This window comes from Apiospora aurea, assembly GCF_038362705.1.
Source record: "Apiospora aurea strain CBS 24483 chromosome Unknown utg000007l_segment0_segment0, whole genome shotgun sequence".
NCBI classification, from domain to species: domain Eukaryota; kingdom Fungi; phylum Ascomycota; class Sordariomycetes; order Amphisphaeriales; family Apiosporaceae; genus Apiospora; species Apiospora aurea.
The window spans coordinates 2691875-2713377 of NW_027117394.1; the positions used below are offsets into that span (position 1 = coordinate 2691875).

Below are 21503 nucleotides of genomic sequence, written 5' to 3' on the forward strand. Positions count from 1 at the left end.
GTTTGAGAGATGGATCAAACGGAGCCGTCCGAGGGTAGCAAGATAAGATGAGGATATGGGAGGGGTGGTATTGGTTGTTTGTAGTGGGAAGGGGTAATCTACCAGAACGACATCATCAAGCTGGGACAGGATTATTTGTCTCAGATGTCGCGAAACCGAGTCGAGCGTAACCGGGAAAGGCACTCTTCTCTAATGTCCCCAGAACCGCTAGTTCCGCGTGATCCTCAGCGAGCAACGTCCAACACAACCAACGCTGCTACGTAGGTGGTGTCTTTGTTGTTTATGTGGCAAAGAAAAAAAGATATCAGGTTCTGGCCGGAGGAGGGAATCTGGAGTTGGGCAGCGCACACAAAACACGGCACAAGACTAACTAGCAGGCCCAAGGATGGGGAGGAGGGATGGGTGAGATTGATTGGGATTGGGATTAGGATATGAGATGTGTGTGTGGTGTAGTGTGGTGGGCGTGGGCGTGGACAGACGAATTGTACACGAACGGGGCGAACGGGCGTACCCTCGAGTTTGGCTTTCTCTTTTGGCTTTTGGGCTAGGCAAGAACAAGAACGTACGGGAAGGCGCGATTGATTGTGAAAGGCGGGCTAGAGAGACACCCCCCAAAATGGTTCCAGTCCAGTCCCGTCCAGGTTTAAGCAATCAGTCACAGGCAGTCCCCCCTACCCGGTGGGTTTTTGTTGTGTGGGCTCCTAGCCTTCTACAGGGTGTGCACTGTGAACCGTACAGGACCGGCCATCCTGACCCTGTGGTGACTGGCGAGGAAGGCAAATGTGGAAACGACGCCGACCCGATCTCAGCCAATCCCTGCCCGACCCTGACACTTAAAGTAAACAAACGGCCATGGGAAAGCGCGTGCGACGCGTTTAAGGAGGTTAGGAAGCGCAGGGAAGGTTCAGTGGACCATCGAGCGTTCTTGGTACGAATTATGGGCCCTTGCATAGGCGACCAGAAATTGAGAGATTGACATCCCCGTGATTGCCAGATTAATCCCAATTATCCCACCCGTTCTTGCCGTATTTGCAACAATACCAACCCCTTGGGCCGATTCCGAGTACGATAATGGCCTCGCGGTGGCCTCGCGGTAGCCACGGCCAGCGCCTGCTGAGGGAGGTCGGAAAAAGGTCGCAAAACACGCTCACCTGCTCACCGTTATGGGCACGTAGCCATGCATTATCAATCAAAGTCGGACAACAAGAGGTTGGGAATGGGAGAGAGACAGGAACCTGGGGGAAATAATAACAATAATAAACATGCCTTGTTGACCGTTCGCCAGGGTCCTTCAACTTATCAACTGAGGGCACTTCTCACATTCTGATCCGGAACACTCGTCCATTCCATGCTGGTGATGAGTGATGCATCAGTCCCTACCTACCTACTCACTGATCAGTCGTTCCCCCTCCCCCTCCGGATCGCCCCAAGTGGAATGGAATAGCAAATAGTCTGGACACACAGGACACACACATATCCTCCCCGCCACTCGATCATCATCCAACCTGGCCCATGGGACTGCTTTTGTTTACTTTCTACTTTGTTACTTGCTTGCGCATCCCGTCGGTGACTGTTACCTACCGCTAGGCAGATAGATAGACAGATATTGACGCGGATGCTGATGCTAGCTCGGTGGAATGGGGTTCTGTCCCCCCTTTCTGGATTGTGGAAGCCTCAACTGAATAGAGGCTTGTCTGCCTGGTATCTGATCACCGGGCTAGTGTCCTGTCGACTGACTCGCCTCGGAGTAGGTTGGCAAGTATTGAACACAGTGGTATGCGTAATACCCAGCATGAGGTGATCATGTTCCTATGCATGTGTCATTCGGTGCCCATCATCGGCTTGTGTCGTATCAGACCGGCGTATTATTGCCTATGCTCATCTCAACAGCCTTTTTTGTGTCTTGGAGGTTACGACTACTACTAACTCGAACGCGCCGTGTAACCACGATAGTTGCCGCCTTGGCTCAGAACTCAGCTGCTTGGGCTTGCAACAATAGACAGCCCAGCGGAAACTTTACTGTTACGCGTCACGTACTTCACATGCCAGGAGCCACCCAGTCACAGAGCATCGAACCCATCGTGTCTGTTCAACTACTACCTACGCCATCGTGCATCGCTTGGTATGCTCGTGAAAGATGCACGTCAAGCCCCCTCGGTTGGGTCGGGGCTGGATGCTACGCCATTGCAGAAACTGCAGTCATGATCAGCTGGCTGGCTCGCTCGCACTCGCCACGAGGCGCCATGAATGGCTTACAGAAACCACAGACCATTTCTAAGGGGGAGGTGGTGGTAGAGGGCAGTTGATTCATGGTACAGGCTTCAGCCTCTTACACGTGGTACATGCCAACTTGTGAAACACTGAAGAAAAGAGGTGGGAACGCGGCGCGTTGTTTATTTCGTCTCGACTGTGCATAAGTCTGCATAAGCGCACACGCCAGCAAGGCCATACACCGCTAAACCCCCGGGAGCCAATCAGCTCCGAATCGCAAAGGCGACCAGCACCAATTCCTCGCTCGACTTTCAAGGTCCTAACAGATCTCGGGATGCGGGCCCGTTGAGAAAGCTGGACAAGTCGAGCCAAGCGGGCCCTCCCTCCCCAAGGCCCCCAAGCTTGCCCAGACAGAACCCGCGATAGAAGCTGTCATCCTCGCACCGTGGGCACCGATCCCCAGAACAGAATAAGCTGCATCTTGGCCTGATCCTCGCCATGGTCCCCGCGGCTCGCGCGCGGAGGCAACGCTTGACTGACTCGCACCGCACCAAAACCAGTTAATGGCAAGACATCCAGCCGCCGGGCACGATTCTGAGAGGAGACTCAGGAGAGATCCTCTAGGATATGGCCAGTAAAACAAGCATAAGAGACAACGTCTCGTGTGCTAATTGCTCAATGGGCTATCCTCGTATGGGTCACCCACCAGACGACTTACAATAGAGTACTTACACGATCGATATTTGATGTATGCACTACATGTCAGACCTGCAAAACCCACTCGTTCTATTCTAGGTGCACGCAGCTAAAGTAGGACGACCACTGGTAGTAGCTGTCACTAAGAAGGCATTCGAGAACCCGCCGTCATGATGAAGCCCAGCTGCCGCCTCCGGGGTACTTAGGAGGCCGTCCCAAGCCCCAACTAGCTTACGAGAGACGAGACAGTGTATGACTAAAACCAATCGGCAAAAGAACTCTCTCGTCTCTCGTCCGACCACTTACATGCAGCCAGTCAGTCAGCGCGAAGCGAAAGCGACGCGGGCCCAAAGGAAGAGCGAAAAACACCGCATGCGTCTATTTTGGCAACGCAGGATCCGAATCAAAACAAACGATGACATCGGGCTCCGAACCGGTATGCGCAATGTCAACAAAAGGCGAGCCGTACATACGAATAAAGTCAATCAAAGTGGTATAATTGCCACCAATGTCGGACATTTAACAAAATTATGCGTTCAGGGGTTCGCTGCCTTGGCGCTGCATCCTTTTCGTCCTCCCCAGCTCCTTGCACTGCGACCTGGTACGGTAATAAGAAAAGAGCTTGGGCCTCGCCATGCAGCCCCCAAAGCGCTCAGCCGCAACGAGATCTGTTTCTTTTCTCGGCAAGCTGGCCGCCAGGGGACTTTTAGCAGGGCAGAGCCTGCACGAGACCCTTTAAAGATTATCGGTTTGGAGATACCGGCTCAACCGACTAACCGTACTTGTTTTTTTATGTGTGTTTTTCTCTTTCTCTTCCTCGCAGTGCCGCCCGCCCCGCGGCCCGGGCTCCTTGGAGCTCGGAATGCATGTGTGCGGTACTATTCATCGTCCACTTCGTCTGCCCTGATTGACGAGATTGGGTTCCGAGATCTTGGGCAAGAAGTGGCTCAATGGCGAGTGCGCTCAGGCATCCGGGCCCAATATCCACTGAACTCTCTTTCAGCTCGGGCACAGCGACGACTTCATAAGATCTGCAGCATGTGTCTCTCGCAACCTCTTGTCTCTCGCCAACTCGTGTTACAGTCAGCCGGTCCAAGTCACGTCAGAGACAAGACTGACAGTTGACAGCAAGCAGTAGCAGCATCATCATCACCATCATCAATCATATGCTGGCGGCAATGCGCATTGAGAGACCATCTCACGCCGTCAGGGCCTAGAGCGCGGGGTGGCGATCTGATGTTCCGTATCGATGGGCAACCGGCGTGTGTCGGAGGGATCGTGGCGCGCATCTTCAGCAGCCTGCCTCGGTGTCTTTTGGGATGATCATCCCACGACTTACTATTATTATGTATGCGCTCCTTTTCGAGCTATTGCCTACCTCATTAACCCAGCAGCCCGATGGTTCTCCGAGGGCATCGTTCTGCAAATTGCGCGAGGCGCATGATGTAGGTACATGACATGCAGAGTGTGATTTCCCATCCCGGTTCCCAGTTCCCAGGACCTGAAAAGACCCCTGTAACCTTGTTTTCTGGGGAACCCGGATTGGCGCCTAACACGTCGCGATCCTCGTAATCTTCTAGAATTTGCGTGGCCCTAAGCCACACATCACAACCCACAACGCAACACGATCCATTGCTTGATCATCAGCGCCAGCTTGTGAGATATACAAGGCCATAGAAAAAGCTCGTGTCGGCTATTTAATCGCCCCTCTCTTTCCGTTTCATGGTCGGCCGGCATTCCGCGAGTTTCGTCCGTATGTGAGCAAGAGCATAGAAATCGCCGGATTGCAGGGGTCGAACTGCAAGTTGGTCTAGGTTCGTTCATGGGGCGCATATCCGTTTCCGAGTCGTCCAACTCCCAACTCCCACCTTACAGCTTTACCGCAGTGAAATGCAAAGAGCTTTCCCTTCAGGCGCATGGCAAAATTCCATGTAAAGCAGTAAATAGCGACTCAAAACATGATCTTGTTGGCCCAGCACTTTGGTATTGATATCACGCTTTTCGTGTTTAGTTCTACCCCTCCTTGTCTCAGGCCTTTGACCTCCGTTTGACGCCGGCTGTGCCCAACCAGGACCCCGCGTATAAGTCACCTGCGATAATGGGAGTGCGTGTAATTTCGGGCAAAAGCCCCGAACGATTCAAAGTCCAACGCTGACGATCAAGGCCATGCAGGTTTTACGGTGGACCTATATTCACCCCATGGTATGGGAATCTTCCCTGTGGCATTGCTGATCTAGAGTATGGGTGCTTTTAGTGACTTAGCTGCTCTTATCAACACCCACCCACCCACCTAGGACCAGATCAGTGTTCCGGATTACCCAAATGAGGGTTTTGGACTGCCTTATATGGAGAGCATGACAGTTGTCAGCTGCAGAGTATTATAAGTGTGTCTCGAAGTGCCAGTGTTTGACCCTCACCGAGGCGGTCTGTATTCCGAAATAAGCAATAAGCTTACACAGGTGAATGAGGTGTCAAGATCAACATCTTGTCGGTTTTTCGGGTGGCATATGCATGTGTAAAAAGCTGTTTCGACACGACGCTGCAACCAAGTAAAAGGTGACGAAACGACACTCTAAGTACGTCTTGTTGTCATCCGACTAGATGGCCCTCACCCCAGATCTGCAAAACATGGCCACGTAGAGATCGTGTTCCTGTTCGCCGCATGAGCACAGACTGGCATGGTCGTCAAAGCTTGTTATAGTACCCCGGGATTTACTACCAAAGCTACTATTGTGAGAATCCTTGAGATTCAATGTCTAACAGTTGTGGCCTGGTGACCTGTAAGACAAGGGTGCAACGAGGTATGTACTTGATCATGCCTATGATTTTATCTGTGGATAGCATGCGAGATTTAATACTGTCGATTGCCAAATTTGGAACGGAATACTCAGCTGACTAATACTATATTCACTTCATCCGTATGTCACAACGTCCCCCTCACATGAGTGAGTTGTTACTAATAGTGTGTATATCAAAGACAAATTGCATGTTGGCTTCATTTTTAAGGCATAGAAAGCGCAACGTTGGCATTATAATCAAGCTACACTCAAGTAGTGTGTCTCGTACGTCACTATGGTGCAAAAGAACGCGTTCGAGGCCCCCAAATTCATGCCTATCTGCCAACAGGCAACATCGTAGTAAGTTGTTGATTAGTAATGGATCGACTGATGGCAGGTATTCCACACTCGCCCTACTTACAACAAGTTGGCCTGAATCCACGACCCTGGCACGTGTAAACTAGAGCAGGAAGAGATTTCTATAGTGAGGCTGTTCACCTCTGGAACCGTCACTATTTACCCACACGATACATAGTAGGGCCAGACCTATGCCCAACCGGCTGTTGGCTAACTCTTCGGTACATGGATGCCGACTTGTGGTCGACGCGGCATCACTACGTGCACAATTTTCACTGTTCCAGGTTAGTTGTGTGCCCTTGGCAGCATGAAACGGGCAACTAAGTAATTTGTGATGTGAAGCTGGTTACAGGACACAACCTTTTCTCAAACAAAACAAGACGGCGATGAGGGGGGTGTATAATTATTATGCCAGCTAGTACTCCGTATAAACGAAATATTCTGGTCAGTGCTTGGGTTAATATCGACCTTGGTTTCAGAGTAATTGTTGTGCACAAGCAAAGCACGTGGCTTCTCGGTCTTGTCCACGAGGCGCCGTTAGAAAGTCGGGATTAGTCAAGACAACTACCACGGCCGGTCCGGTAGTGGTTATTCCCTCTGTTCTAGAAGTAGAAGAGGTTTGGCCGGTAAGGTGGTATTGTGGTGGTCAGTGGTGGTGTATCGCGACTTGACTGGACGGGAGCGGGCCGCCTATCTCCTTGATACCTCGGGCGTCTCGGGTTTTATGGGGCCTGCAATGTCGGATCGGGAAGGCCAGGCCACCATCATTGGGCAATTGACAGTGGAATGCTACGGCCAGCAAGAGAGGGGGTGCCCTGCGGACGATCATACAGCAGCATATGCAGGAACAGAACTTTGACAGCAAAGTTAGGGGTCTGCTACTGTAGTTGGGAGTTTGTTTTGTTTGATCTCTGTTCGGGTGCTCCGAATCTCGCACGAATGACCGATTTTCCTTTTCTTTTCGCTTTCTTGGCAGGCTCCCGAGGGGATGGTAAGTTCAACTGATCAACCAGCCCATTAGCTTCGCGCGCCGCAAAAAACCTGCGACCAAGCCGGCACAGCGGTGAAGCTCCCATTGTCGCGCGAACTGGGAAAACTCATGATTTGCTGCCGTGGCTGTTGCGTTGACTGATTGCTAACAAGTACGCTCTGTAGGGCAATTCAATTTCTGTCGCTAGCAGCAAGCGTCTTTGACCTTGATCCGCAAGTCTGCAGGGCCAAGAAGCCATTGGCTTAAGAGGTGGTTCCGAACATGGGACGGTGAAGGGTCGGCAGCTACTACACAGATTGATGCGGCAATCGCAAAAAGAACAGAACTCCACAGAAATCATGACCCCCGATCGTATCCTGGAGTCTTATCCTGGAGTTCGGCGAGCAGCCAAACCGAAGTCCACACGCGATCGGTCAGAAGGAAAAAAGCCCGTCCCAAACATACGTAGGGCTCGGATGGGCTGACCTGCAGCTTGCTTTTGCTTGTTTATCGTCGCGAAAGATAGGTATCCGAGCCCACGTTTAGGGGTCCACTTCATCGGCATCATCGCCCCATTCCAACGGGATTACCCTCGTCATCGGCAGGCACAGGTTTAAAGGGAGTTAGACGGGCATCATCTTCGGGAGACTAAGCTCCCGCCAACCGCAACGCCTTCCTCGCCAGCGTGGCAATATGTCTGGGTTGCTTGCCCGACCGAGCGTGTTGGCCGTTCGGCCGTTGCATATGATGCGCTCATCCAGGTAGGTATCGCCCGGTTGTCGGGTGACTAGAGTTGCAAAGCCCTCCTCCAACAGAGCCATCGACACTAACATTGTCCGCATTTTCGATAGCATCATACGACACGAGTCGGGGTTTTGCGCTGAGAATGTTGCAATTTCGCGTCGCGTCGCGTCGCAAAATGTGTTCTTTGTTGTCTGGCCGTTACGTCATGATCAGCATTCTCCCATGCTGTTGGGCTGACATGACGTAGCAGGATGCGGGCAGCTAGGGCTGGGCTGCAGATGTCGCCTACCACCCCATGAAGTCGCATTAGGGAATGGAGCTGTTCGATCGCGGTACGGCCTGCCATCGAAATGCATCGAACCCATCGAGGAGCAGATATTCCCGGCAGTTCCTTCTTTGCGACGCGGACATCAGCTTGCACCTCGCGCTATTCGAGAAGCTGGTACGCTATAGCGATAATCAGAAGGACTACCCCTATATGCCGATCCCACCTTTGTTTATTTGTTTACCACCCCCTTCGCTATTTGTCTCGACCAATCAGGCTCACGAAAACAGTTGATATCACACTTGCAAGTGATAAGTGTCCTGCGTCATGGCTAACATGGAGTAGAACCTGAGGTTCAGTACATCGAATCACGACAATTAGATACAGTATGACGAGTCCCAATGATGTCAGATCCCATTGCAATGTCGATTGAGCATTTGTAGCTTGCCAGTCTGGCCTGGAAGGACGTAACCTACACCTCATCTTTGATGTTGAATATCGATTTTCTAAATTGCAGTGCTATGACACAGAAATCCATGACGATGACTACCAAAAGCCAAACCAAGCTAGCAACCCAGATTAAACATGCACAAAGAATAGTGACTTCTGGGGATAATAGTAAGCTCCGGCTTCTAACCATTAATCAATGATGTAGTTCGTGCAGCGAATAATAATAAATTGGCCCTGGACAAGAACTGTGCGACTTCTCGCCCATAGTTTCTCCCCTTTTCTTCTCAACACCAACATAGGATAATTGTATTAAGTCTTACAAATAAGCCCCTATACTCCGCTTCAAGGTTACACGTTCCGGCTTCGAACATTTATTAGGCCCTCGTGGCAACTTACTAGAAACGAGATACCCACAGGATGTGACTCTAACTACTACATATACACTAAAAGTTTGGGCTTCACGATACTATACAAACCAGTATAAGTTAGATACAACGAGCCAGGAATTTACTAGTCAAGGAAATTGCATTGATATATGTAATATAAGTTCACGTAGATACTAAGTATACTACCCCTATTATGAGCTATACTTGCACAAATAGGTGAGTAGTCACCCATGAAAACTAGTGCCACAAACCATGCCTCTATATTATTACAACGGTGACTTTGCAATGTCTTTCACTGAGATACACTCAGTGGCCCCTGAATACCTATGCTCCATTCGGCTTCCAACCTGGCGCCGCAAGCTCAACACCACTATCGGTGAACCCAGGCGCGACTGTACGACTTTCTGTCAGCAAAGATAAATTTAAAAGACACCTCATTTTCCAAGAGTGGAAAGGGATGACTCACCAGTGGTCCCTACAAGAGTCCAGTCACCATGACTCCGCGCACTCTGCCATTGGAACTTGCCAATGGCGACCTGCGGCCGCTGACCATCGTCGGCGAAAATGTCTGGGCCCAGCACCTTCTTCGTGACGGGCTTCCCGTCATCGTACGAGAGGGACAGGGTCAGCGGCGCGCCGGCGTAGTAGTGCCAGACCTCGACGGCGTCGACGCGGTGCCAGACCGAGTCCCCGTCGCGGCCCTCGGGGAGATAGTAGATGGCGGTGCTGAAGGAGCGCTGGGTGGTGGTGGTGCCGGTGCCGTTGGCGGCGGCGATGGTGGCGTTGTCCGGGTCCCGGAAGGACTCGACGAAGTAGCCCTTTTCGGGGTTGGCGGTCAGATTAAGCTTTGCGATGACTTCCTGCGCGGTGTGCGGGAGCGCCGGGATCGAGGGGGCGGCGCAAGTCGGGATAGGGGTGGAGGTGGGACTGGCCAGGACAACTCGGGCCAGCAGTAGAGCTGCAAAGCTCGCGAGCTGCTGTGTAATTCTCATTTTGGGGAGTTTCTTTGGGGCTGTTGTCTGTGAGTCAAGATGACGGGCGGGTCGATGAAAATAAACGAATGTGAGACGGGGCCCGAGTCGCTGGCTTTAAGAGGGAAGGATGTTCGTTTGGATTACCTTAATTGGATTTGAAAATAACGAAGTAGAGGGGAAATTCGCCTATTGTTCCAGCCAACAGCATTTGGTTTACGGTAAAATCATCTAGTAAACTTAACTGCAGCATTGTCCCCGACATACCCGGAGAGTGACAACGGGACGGGAAACGGTGCAATACCAATTAGAAAGTAAGTAGTCTAAACTGAGACTATTATTATCATTACGAGTACAGCTTCGCTTGTTATTTTTTGTGCTCTCTATGCATAACCTTATACCGAGTTGATCAAATATCGTGAACCCGCCCCGGAAGACCCGGCAGATGCAATTCGCGGCACGAGTCCAGCTCGTAGGACACAAAATAGAGATAACTACCGGAAGAGACCGGGTGCCAACCTGCCAAGGATATACGTGGTGTCGAGCGTGGCCATCTGGCAGCTGATGTCTGTAGCATGGCCATGCCGATCTTAAAGACTCGGGGCCGTATGAGGCTCAAGCAACTTGCCAAGAAAAGGCAGAGGGTTTCTCAAGTCGGACTGGTTACACAAATATACCCGTCATGTCAGCAGATACAGGCATCTATTGTTACTTCATATGATAAAGAGAGGCATGTGGTTCTTGGGATGGATGCGCGAAGTATAAATTAGTTCCGGGGCATCTCGCTTCAGGCGCTGTACAGCTTCCTGTTTCTTTACTAATCTGTTCGCTGTCATAAAAAGCCCCTAAGTACCTACCAAGATGCATCTCAACTTGCTTGCCTATAGTGTGCTTGTGGCATTGACCCAAGTGGGTATTGTCTCATCCAGACTGCTGGGTAACGCCAACTCAACTGAGGATGCAGGATGTCAACAGCCGCTGGTTAGAAGATAGTGGTAAGCACACTGAAATCTGCTTCATGCCCCTTACTTTGCGCAACCTGCATCTGACAAGCTGACACCTTATTACCTATTTCACAGGCGGACACTCACGACGGGCGAGCGCCGAGGCTTCATCGGTGCTGTCAGATGCCTCCAGTCAAAGCCAGGGCAGACTTCAGACACATTTGAGGGCGTGAGATCGAGATACGATGACTTCGTGGCTTTGCATATCACTCAGACAGATTACGTTCATTGGGTTGTAAGAACCCCCTTACCCCTTTTGACCCACGATCAAATCCTATACTAACCTCTCCTAACTTTTCCACAGGGACAACTCTTACCGTAAGGCCAACTACAAACTCCATTTATAAGTTTGACGTACTGATAGTTATAGGTGGCATCGCTACTATTTGTGGTCTTTTGAACAAAATCTGAGAGAGATGTGCGGCTACAAGGGTGCCGTCCCGTAAGTGAGCTGTCCTCCGCCATGCAGATTGCAATTCTCATTAACAGTTGGTAGGTACTGGGGTGAGTTGGAATTTAGATACTTTTGAAATGCTGAACGAAGGACTGACTCACCCTACGTGCGTACAGACTGGACCCAAGATGCTGTATCTGAAGAAGCAGTTGTCGAATCACCCATCTTTGATCCCGTCCACGGGTTCGGAGGTCCGTATTATCATCTCGTTTCACGCAATAGAATTATATGCTTACTATGAAGCGCAGGAAACGGCCCCTATATTGTCAATACAACCGGGTTTCCCCAAGACTGGCAAACCATGACTCCCGTACCCAACAGAACTGGCGGAGGTGAGTCTTGTCATGGGATCACGACGTCACGTACATCATCAAACTAACGTCCGTACTTATGTATATAGGCTGCATTGAGGATGGGCCTTTTGCACATGTGAACATCTCGATGGGACCTGGCAACCACACGGGATATACACCTCACTGCCTTCGACGAGAACTTAGCCCATGGCTCATAACTCAAGCACTGAATGCCTCCAAGCTCGCCTTTGTCCTGGAGGCTGAAGACTTCTGGCACTTGGACCATAGAATCGAAGGGTTTTCCCTCGAGATCCAAGACATTTCCTTGCATGGCGGCGCGCACCTCGGTGTTGGAGGAAACATTGGAGAGGTACAGAATCCAATCACCGTTTGTGCGATATATAAATGGGCGAATAGCAACTGATCAAATGCTATACACTCTAGATGGCGAATACCTACTCTTCCCCCTGGAGACCCGATCTTCTGGCTGCACCACTCGGCTCTAGACCGAGTTTGGAACATATGGCAAAAGCAAGGTAAACTTATGTCGGAATTCGAGTTTGAATCTGGTGAAGGCTAACTAGAAGCAAAGACTGGGAGACAAGAAAGAGTGACATCGGGGGCCGGACACCCAGGTACGTGCTTGCAAGACTCACTGGATACGAATAAAGGGAGCCAGCTGACCAGACGTGGTGGGCCTATCCGTACAACTATTTTGGTGACATACCGTACAAGAACGTCACTCTCGAGACGCCCCTTCACTTTGAACAAATCGGCGGAACTCTGAAGATTAGGGATACGATGGATATCCACAGCGGCCATTTCTGCTATGATTATGAATAGAACAGGTATATTTGGGAGGCTACCCATAATATAATTGAGAACAATTCTCGCTCCTGACCGATTGGATCTAAAGTGAAAAAAACATTTGGTGTTGGCTTATTCGACAAACTGTAGCTGGATATGTTGCCAGGTTGTGTGAAAGGGACCTGGAATGTTCAAACCTCTTGGAGGGAAGAACGAGTCTGTTTGAAGCATGGTCAGGGGGTGGCAGGTGTCCCCGGAGCGCACTTCAGGCAATAACTACCAGGATGTCTCAAAAGAAGAAAACATGCCTCCATCCCTAGGGGTTGGCTACTGAGCCCCGATAGGGGGAACGCCACCGCCCTAGCCAGCCTCGAGTAAATCCGCCTAACATTTGTTATTTCCAGAACCAAAGCCCTCCATCCTTTAATTCTTTCTTTGGTTCTGCACTCGTTCAGTCAACGTTAGAGAAAAAGCATTCCGTGCCAAATGTCTATCAGCAAGCATATCGCGGGATCTCTCTATAGAGCCCCGAGAATGGCACCATCCTTGGCCGCGTCCCATCCGAGTGCCATTATTCTGGCCCGTGGTCCTAAGTCACCCCCAAAGCTTCCTTGGACAAAGCTACAGTACTTGAGATTCCCGAAGGAGACCGGCTTTCATATCTGCACGTCCGCGAGACTTAACAGTGGCAACATCACTGTGTCTGGAGCCAAGTCAGTCAGGGCCGGAAAGCGACAATTGACCCCTGAACACTTTGGCAGCGCAACTTTGGGAGGGCAAGAGCCAGTGATGAAGTGGTTGACGTATATAATCTCGTCCCTGGCCTGTCTGGACTACTTTGGAGTACTTGACCTGCCTCCTCTGATCCAAATTCGGGTGAGTATCCTTCCCAGAATTGGCCGGCGCCAAATGTAATTGCCCTGAAAACGTGCTAACTCGCCATGAGCTGGCACAGGAGCCTGAAGACGAGACGGAGACCAGATAAATAACATCGGGGAAAGACCTGCGGACGAGGATACACCACCTTCTATTATTAGGAGGTACGTGCTCTTCTACTGCCGATACTGCCTGGGGGGGGTCTGGGATTAGCTAGCGCTCGCATGTACCTAGACTTTCGCCATTTGGAACTGCTCATATCCTGTAGATCCGCAGGCAAATATCAACATACAAATGGCGAGATAGAAGAACGCAGGCCCGTTGACTAAGCGCTTCAGTGTTGATTTTGAACACGTCCTTACATTTCGACCAGCCCCCTCCAATTAATCCGGGAGTTTGACGCCATAGTACAAGTGATGCATCGACTGGATGCTCGGGTCCGATGGGGAAACGCCACGACGCGCCACCGCCCTGATTGAGTCTAAACATGGCAGCCTGTTCTCTGCGACCGCCCGGTCGAGGGCCTCGGCAGCGATACGACCGACGACCTTGGCCTCCCATCCGAACGTTGTGTTGCTAACGCTCACCACCCTGGAACGACCGATACGAAAGTTTTCGCCAACGCGAAATGCCTGCGAGGACCGTTTAGAGCCGCAATAAGGACCCGGCGACGTGTCCACACGTCTGTGGTATACCAGAAAGATGGCGGAGGCGGAGGAGGTGGCTCAGACGGCGACTCGCACCTCTGGTATCTTGTTGGAGTATATGATGCCTGCACAAGTTTGTACGAGTCCAGAGCGTTTCCTAAAGGACACTTCTGGGCGTATCTGAGTCCGAGTCTCTTGGTAGGCGTCGCCTTGCCTGCCGGGTATGTCTACATTGGCAGCAAGCAGGCCTCAGAGTCGCTCCCGCCGACACTCAAACGAGCAAGGACCCTTCGACCTAAGGGCAAGTCAATCATGAATATGTGGGGTGCTATATTCATGGTGTCTGCAGCAGCAGCTGGAACTCTGGCTTGGAGCGCGACGGAAGGAAGCGGATGATGGCGCGGAACCTCGCGAACGTCGAGTGAGTGAGTCCCCTTGCCCGAACCTCTCGGATCGACCGCAAAACATAGAGAAGGGCAATATCAGAGCTTAGCTAATTTGACTAGATGGTAGGTGAAGATTGAGCTATCGTCTTTTGAGGGGGCACATACAGGCTGCTAGGGGACAATTCACGTTGAGACCCGTCCCTTCAAGCAGCAGAAGCTTTGGTTGTTCCTGGAACCTAAGCTTTCGCTTCAATAGCCTCAGTCCCATACACAGGGAAGTAGGCATTGCGATCGTGGGGTGGCTGCAGGCGCCCGACCAATCAACTTCGAGACGCTGATCCCAGCATGTATGCTGTTTGTTTGGCTGCGACGTAAACATGCATGACAACCCAACTTCTGCCAGGCTGCGTTTGAAAACAAGAGGGGCTCCATCTGGAATCTTTTTGATTTCCACTAGAAATATCATCCAGGGTAGACGATCTGAATTGACCTCTTCCTTCACACCATAATACATACCTAGCCTGGACATGGCGGCTCTCTCGCAAAGGTATAGTGCTCTATGTTTCTTGGAGACTGCTGCAAACCGCTTACACTACCGACGAGGACAGTATCGCCGCGTCTGGCCCTTTCCGCTTCCTGGTCGGACCAGAAAAGAAGGAGTACATGATGCACGCAGAACTCGTCGCAAGGCTGTCGGAACCCCTCAGGGCACTCGTCACAGGCGGCATGGACGAGTCCTGGCGAGGCGTCGTCGAATGGCCCGAAGTCGACGAAGCCACATTCATGCGCTTTTTTCAGTTCGCATATACCGGGCATTTCGACGCCGAGGCACCTGAACCGCCGCCTCCAAAGTCACCCAGGTTGTCTGAAGCTGCCCCTGAAGAACCCTTTGAAGGTAATATAAACCACGAAGTTCATATTTGTATTTTCTAATACTTTGCATACAGAAGCTGAGCTTGGTGTAGAGACTGGCTACGATGCCTTCGGGAATGTGCGCCTAGTACAGAGGCGAAAGATGAGAATGGCGAAGAAAGCGTGGAATACACTAGAGAAAAGCCAAACAAATCTCTGGACATCATTCAAAGAATTGTACACGCCACTCGAGATTAGACCTACCGACTGGTCGCTACCAGAACAGGATCCAACCGCAGACTTCACTCGGGTCTTCCTGGCATACGCGCGGCTATACGTTCTGGCCGACGAGAAGGGCATCCAGGGCCTGGCAGACCTTTCACTGAGAAGACTTCACCGCACTCTGGTACATTTCAACTTGCAAGTGAAGGACGCTGACAGCATCGCTTCGCTGGTGGAGTACTGCTTCGAGAACACCTGCGACAAGGGTGCCGAGCAGGACGGGTTGAGGCGACTGGTCTGTCTATTTTCGGCGTGTAAGCTCGAAATCCTTTGGACAAGCGAAGTTTTCCGGCGTGTGTTTGTAGAGACTGGTGACTTCTCAGTTGGAGTTGTAGGGATGCTGTTGGCGAGATTGGACTAGTTCACGTGGCAGATTGCGTATCCCCTTTAGAGCTTGCTGATTCCATTCAGAGCTTGGAAATCAATTGAGTAAATCGTGTATGACCACCTATGGACATGCCCATTCTGACCACGATGCATACAAGGTTCCATCTTCATCGGGCACAATATCTAGCTGGAGCTTGTTATTGTGCGGTCAGATCTATGACCACCTTTGAGGATAACTTCATCCACGCATAGTCTGCTGACAGCCACCATTGCGTTTGTTTACGCTCGCCCAAGTAGTTCTCTCACCCATTTCACCATCGTCATCACCCTAGACATAGAAACGAATGATAGTCCTAAGACGACCAGCATCAATGGAACAGCGACCGAAAGATAAACCCAAAAGTTTGGCCCACCCGGCACGAACCCATCGGCCATACTGAAGACACTCGCGACATGCGCCAGGGGGACGAAGACGAGAGCTATCAGGGTGATATGTCTCACATTCGCCGCTTCGGTCATGGACTTGCGTGTGTCGGCGAGCTGCGCCATGGATGCGGCTACCGGTATGATGAGTTCCAACGAGGAGCGCCACCTCTCAACGCAGGACGAAAGAAATCGGTAGTCATCCAGAACATCCGCCCACAACGTTGGGTCTGGCTCGGCCCTGCACCTGTTGGCGATGAACTGCTCGGTGAGCATGAGCTTATGCAGTGTCTGGGTGCTGCGGCGCCGCCAGCGTTGAAGGTCTACGGTATCTTCATTATGTAGCCGCAAGTGTAGGTCGTCCTTCAACGAGAACTCGTAGTGCTTGACGTAGCGGCTCATCAAGTGAGCATACTGCATCCATTCCGCGGCAATGATGCGGAGGGGGCAACATGATAGTCCAAGGATCGTGGGATGACGTCGATCAAGGCATGGGGGAAAGGTCTCGAAGTATCCTAGTAGGGTTTCTCGAAGACACCTGCGGGACATGATCGGGCTTTGGTGGTGTTCTGGAGGCAAAGTCCAGGAGAAAGGGGGGTGATCGCGGAAGTCTTCGAAGCGTGCGAGCGAAGCTTGGCCTTGTGCCAAATAGGGAGAGATCGATCGAACGTGAGTTCTAGGACATGTATTGTAGACATCTGGCGTAGGATCAATAAGCATGATGCCTGCAAACACCAGTCAATGCTAGCCTAAAGGGTATGACGAGATCACTGACACAGCCAAGGGCACCCGGAAAATTGTTTTAGAAGAATCGAACAACAGGATCGAACCAAGATCATTTCTCTACCGGCTAAGGGTACCAACCGACGGGCATTCCTTCGACAGTTTCCAGAAATGGAGACGTCGTAAGCGGCCGGGGTACTGTAAGTGGCTGGTCCCAGGTCAAGTATGCGTTGGCTATGAATGTTAACAAAATCTGCATTTCTGATCTGAGAAGGGAAACAAGAAAGATGCGGAGGTAGAGCGTCATTCCCGGACTTTGGAAAGGAGGTATTGATGTGGTCGCAGAAAAACAAGGGCTCAATACCCAACCCGGCGCCCAACAACTCAACAGTGGCGGGAAGTATGTCTTCGATGATAAGGATGAAGCCTAATGGTTCTTCGTAGATTGGATTCCTCATTTCGCTTATTATGACTCTAACTTCATTCATATCTATACGGGATGCCGCGTGGCCAGACTGGTCGACTCGTATGCTGTGTATCCGGGCTTGCTCGTCCCTTGCGGTTGACGGACTGGAGACGAGATAATCGACCAGGCTTTCCAAACATGGATTCAAGAGCGACCTTGCTTTGACGAAGTCCCGGTATCTCTGATCAGACGGCGCCATTATGGACTTTTAGCTTGGTTCACTGTTTCTGGCTCGCTGGGCTCCACGGCGGAAAATCAAGTCACTTAGTGCACTTGCTGCTTGAGGTTTCTGCCTCATTTCCCATGCTTTTAAGTTACAGCTTAGTCGAACAGAGTGTACATCTGTTGCTGCCCATGCTGTGCATCGCCAGCAACCCGGACAAGCAGAACCGGGCGGGTAGTAATATTAGATCTCAAGTTTGAATGTATGGTCATGGGGCCGAGCAAAGTCCAAAATCAGCCCTGAGTCAAGCCCAAATGCCGAGTAAAGACTTTGCTTACGCCCGCCTCATAACCATGGTCACCAGAACACATCTAAGCAATCGGGGCAAAGGAGCAGTCCGCCCGATTAGACGGGTGTTACGCTGACATGCAGTAAAGGCAATTCGGACTCACATATAAGAGTAAACACACTGTGCTGGCTTGAATGATAAAAAGGAAACGTTTTTGGGGCGGACACAACCAAAAGGGGCTAGAGGGGGGCCAGGGGATCTTCTGTGCGAGTGTTTCGTTTCTGCCCGATCAACCTAGAATTGGAATCAAATTGGAGAGTGAGACGAGTCGTAAATTCTGTCCATTGCCCAATCATCAAATATTTCGTCAGTGAGCGAAGCTTTATCATCACATCATGCCGAGCGGCAACAGCCTAGAGTTTGATGCAAGCTGTCATCCCAGGCCTTACCCGGATTACTTTAAGCCAAGAAAGCCGAACCGAAATGGCACGCTGCCCACATGGCTGTACGTTAGGGGCCACCCTCAAGGCAGATTCGAATGGGATGTGAAAAGAACCAAGCCAATAGTCGGAGGACTCGGCCCAGAAATAGAGCTTCACCATGGGACTGCGAACGACGGGTTTCATGAACTCATCCACGCCACAGAGCGGATGGAGCCTAGCGGTCAACTCACACACCTAGCCGCTTACACCACCGAAGTCAATGGTTGCATCGCCGAGTTCTGCCTCACGCTGAGAGGCGGCAGGTTCTGCTTGTTGCTCTGCCAGGACAAGTTCATTCTCAAGAGGGAGAAGGACAGCCTCGAGAATATACAGCATGTCGACAAGAAAGGCGGTATCAGTGAGTGAGTTTTATATTTGGGAGGTTACTTAGAATTAGTCAAGGAGGTCGAGGGCGGGTATTCATAATTTGATTATCTTCAGTTACTTGCCGTGGTTTCAACAACTGCGAGGCGGAGTTGGCGTGGGATTTAGTTTTACCCCTTCAGAAATAACAGGATCTAATTCAACTTCTCTTTTATTCCACAACTGTTCATTTCCGCTTCTCTCATCGATTTGCCAGCCATCAACGTTCTGCGTGCACGGAAGTGCCATCGCGGGTATATTGGTGATGCCCGGATGCCTATTCTATAAATCAGCCATTAGTCCAACCCTCTTGATTCGATACGGAATCTAGCGATCTCCGCATTTGCAAACTCGGTCCCTTCCCCTCCGCAAACAAATCCACAATCTCCCTCCTATCCCTCGCCTCCGCGAGATCCACCGGCGTCCGCAACCGCCTATCCTCGAGCCGCGGGTCGAGCCCGACGTCGCGCCGCAGCATCTCGAACGTCTCCGCGAGCTCGCTCAGGCCACCGTACGGCCAGGCAACGTACGAATCGTCCGTCTTTCGCGACGCGACCACGTGCAGCAGCGACGACCCCTCCGCGTCGTCGACGCAGTGCCAGTCCGCCCCGGCGTCCCGGAAGATGGCGAGGACGGCGGCGTCCGTGTGCGGGACCACGACTTCCATCTTCGCCGGCTCCTCCTTCTTTCCCCGCCGCTGCGGCCGCCTCTTCTCGAAATCTTGTTCGCTGTCCCTCTCCCACCCCGAGGCCATGAAGGCGTGCAGTGGCGTCTCGCCGCGCCGGTTGCGCGCGTTGATGTCTATGCCCTTCCTTAGGAAGGACACGAACATATCTGAAGCTTGGGATGAAGTAGACCTCCTGCCGGTCATATGACGCGCGCAGTGGTGCAGCGCAGTATCGCCTTGCGCGTCTGGGTCACCTGGCGTGGCGCCGTATTCGAGCAAGGTGTCTATGGCGTGGGTTTGCCAAGACTGAAGAGCCAGGTGCAAGGGCGTGGCACCCGTCGTGTCGTGTAAATGAACTACAGATGGCCCAGCATCGATGAGAGCAGCGAGAAGGCATTTATGCTCGTCGTCGAAGAACTGCTCCATGGTGCAAAGCCAGTGTAGTGCAGTCCTGCCGGTCACGTCTCTTGCGTTCGGATCGGCCCCGCGTTCGAGCGCAAAAAAGGCAGCTTCCCAATAAGCCCACCCTATCCCATACTCATAAATGGGATCATCCTGCCCAATGGAAGGGATGCACGCAGAAATGAGTAAAGTCCTCTCATCCCTTCCCTTTCGCTCCATGTCTAGTCCTTCTAATTCAAAGAACGGGCTTATAATCTCCTTCTCTTCTACGACAGCCTGTAACACCGTAGTGCCGTCTTCGTACTCAAGAAAGGGGCTAGCACCGCGACTAAGAAGTAACCTGATGGTCGACAGCTGACACTCTTGCCAAGAAATTCTTCTAATACCTGGGTTGGACCGCCTCCGTGCGACCTCGTGGAGGATGTACGTTTTGTTCACCATTTCGCAAGCACCTGCACCGTTATCAAGGAGTACCTCCACCAACAAAGGATCCATACGTTTCACCGCACATAAAAGGGCATTGGGTGACCCCGACAGGTTAGCACCATGTTGGAAGAGAAGCTGTGCGACTTTGCTGTCGTCAGCATGCTCCAAGCAAGTCACGCCGTGCTTGTCCGTCACATTAGGATCTGATCCATGCTCAAGCAAGATCTGGATGGTATGTTCCTTCCAGAAGCCGTTAGGGTGATCTGTGCTAATGGCGGCAAGAAGAGGCGTTCGCCCCTTCGTGTCGAGAGCAGACGTGTCTGCACCCTGCTCTAGCAGATACTCCAGCGCTTCAATTTGCCAAAAATGCGAACCCTCAGCGAGGAAATGAAGCGCTGTCGTCTTTCCAAGATCGCTTGGGCCGCCGTATCGAGAACGACCTTGATTTGAGACGGCGTTCACATCGACACCGACGGTTTCGACGAGTGTCTTGATAACATGCAAATTCGGATGTACGTCGTTGCAAGCAGCCGTGAGAAGCGTGCCCTGGTAAAACTCTTCCTCCGGCCAGGGCGGATAGTCGACCTGGTAGGCCTTCTCCTTGAACTGCTCAAGTAAAGCTGTGCACCCTTTATAGACCATCACATGAAAATGGGCCATTGGATCACCACCCAACCGGAAGTACTCTTCTATCGCGTCGACATTGCCATTCTCTAACTGAGCCCCCACTGCTTGGGAAATCTCCTCTGGGTCAGTGATTGAGATGAGTTCCTGTACTGTCTTTCTTATCTTCTCTTCGTGTACCAACCGAATTTCGACCCCTTGCGGCGATGAAACTCCACGTCGAAGCAACTCTATGACCATTGTCTCAAAGCCCGCTTTTATCGCGAGATCCATGGGCGTGATGAAGGAACTTCCTCTGTTAGTTCCCGCTTCTAGATTCGCTTCGGCTTCATCCAAGAGGCTGACGATGTCAGCCGCTCTGTTTTCTTGAACTTGTCCATATGAAAATGTTGGCCTCGAATCCCCGTGGGGCGAAGTCATGCCTTTTCTGCGGAATCCTCCAGTTTTCCACAGTTGCTGCTCTTTTGGAGACTCGGCGAGGACATGGAGCGGAGTGTATCCAGCACTGTCACACAGGGATGGATCGGCGCCGTTCTGGAGTAAGTGCCTAACGCTCTCTGGATGGCCGGACCGGCAAGCATAATGCAGGGGTGAGCGCTGATGGGAACCAGTCGTCTTTAGATTCGAGTGCTGATCGAGTATGTCGCGTTTCCTGTACTCTGACAGCAGAAGGCCGACGGTCCCACTTTGCCTTGCCATGCAAGCGACATGTAGGGGCGA

General features: G+C 51.6%; 7 protein-coding genes across 7 annotated transcripts; 4 read left to right on the plus strand and 3 right to left on the minus strand.

Moving 5' to 3' along the window:
* Nucleotides 1-9180: 9180 nt before the first annotated feature.
* Nucleotides 9181-9848, minus strand: PG986_011081 (uncharacterized protein; the record flags this gene model as incomplete). The annotated part of the gene is made up of 2 exons (XM_066847303.1): nt 9181-9248; nt 9323-9848. 2 exons carry the CDS (start codon nt 9846-9848, stop codon nt 9181-9183), a joined length of 594 nt encoding a protein of 197 aa, XP_066696794.1.
* A 937-nt stretch (nt 9849-10785) lies between these two features.
* On the plus strand, nt 10786-12421 carry PG986_011082 (uncharacterized protein; the record flags this gene model as incomplete). Its single annotated transcript, XM_066847304.1, has 10 exons — nt 10786-10808; nt 10907-11066; nt 11136-11149; nt 11202-11273; nt 11376-11476; nt 11534-11617; nt 11686-11948; nt 12023-12114; nt 12163-12213; nt 12250-12421. The coding sequence occupies 10 exons, from the start codon at nt 10786-10788 to the stop codon at nt 12419-12421; spliced, it is 1032 nt and encodes a 343-aa protein (XP_066696795.1).
* A 498-nt stretch (nt 12422-12919) lies between these two features.
* On the plus strand, nt 12920-14304 carry PG986_011083 (uncharacterized protein; the record flags this gene model as incomplete). The annotated part of the gene is made up of 2 exons (XM_066847305.1): nt 12920-13261; nt 13756-14304. 2 exons carry the CDS (start codon nt 12920-12922, stop codon nt 14302-14304), a joined length of 891 nt encoding a protein of 296 aa, XP_066696796.1.
* Nucleotides 14305-14903: 599 nt separating this feature from the next.
* On the plus strand, nt 14904-15789 carry PG986_011084 (uncharacterized protein; the record flags this gene model as incomplete). The annotated part of the gene is made up of 2 exons (XM_066847306.1): nt 14904-15189; nt 15242-15789. Coding segments are annotated over 2 exons (834 nt in total), but the record flags the coding sequence as incomplete, so codon positions are not given.
* Nucleotides 15790-16083: 294 nt separating this feature from the next.
* Nucleotides 16084-16580, minus strand: PG986_011085 (uncharacterized protein; the record flags this gene model as incomplete). Its single annotated transcript, XM_066847307.1, has 2 exons — nt 16084-16108; nt 16180-16580. 2 exons carry the CDS (start codon nt 16578-16580, stop codon nt 16084-16086), a joined length of 426 nt encoding a protein of 141 aa, XP_066696798.1.
* A 1634-nt stretch (nt 16581-18214) lies between these two features.
* PG986_011086 (uncharacterized protein) lies at nt 18215-18667 on the plus strand (the record flags this gene model as incomplete). The annotated part of the gene is made up of 1 exon (XM_066847308.1): nt 18215-18667. The coding sequence occupies one exon, from the start codon at nt 18215-18217 to the stop codon at nt 18665-18667; it is 453 nt and encodes a 150-aa protein (XP_066696799.1).
* Nucleotides 18668-18953: 286 nt separating this feature from the next.
* On the minus strand, nt 18954-21482 carry PG986_011087 (ankyrin repeat-containing protein; the record flags this gene model as incomplete). The annotated part of the gene is made up of 1 exon (XM_066847309.1): nt 18954-21482. The coding sequence occupies one exon, from the start codon at nt 21480-21482 to the stop codon at nt 18954-18956; it is 2529 nt and encodes an 842-aa protein (XP_066696800.1).
* Between the last annotated feature and the right edge of the window lie 21 nt (nt 21483-21503).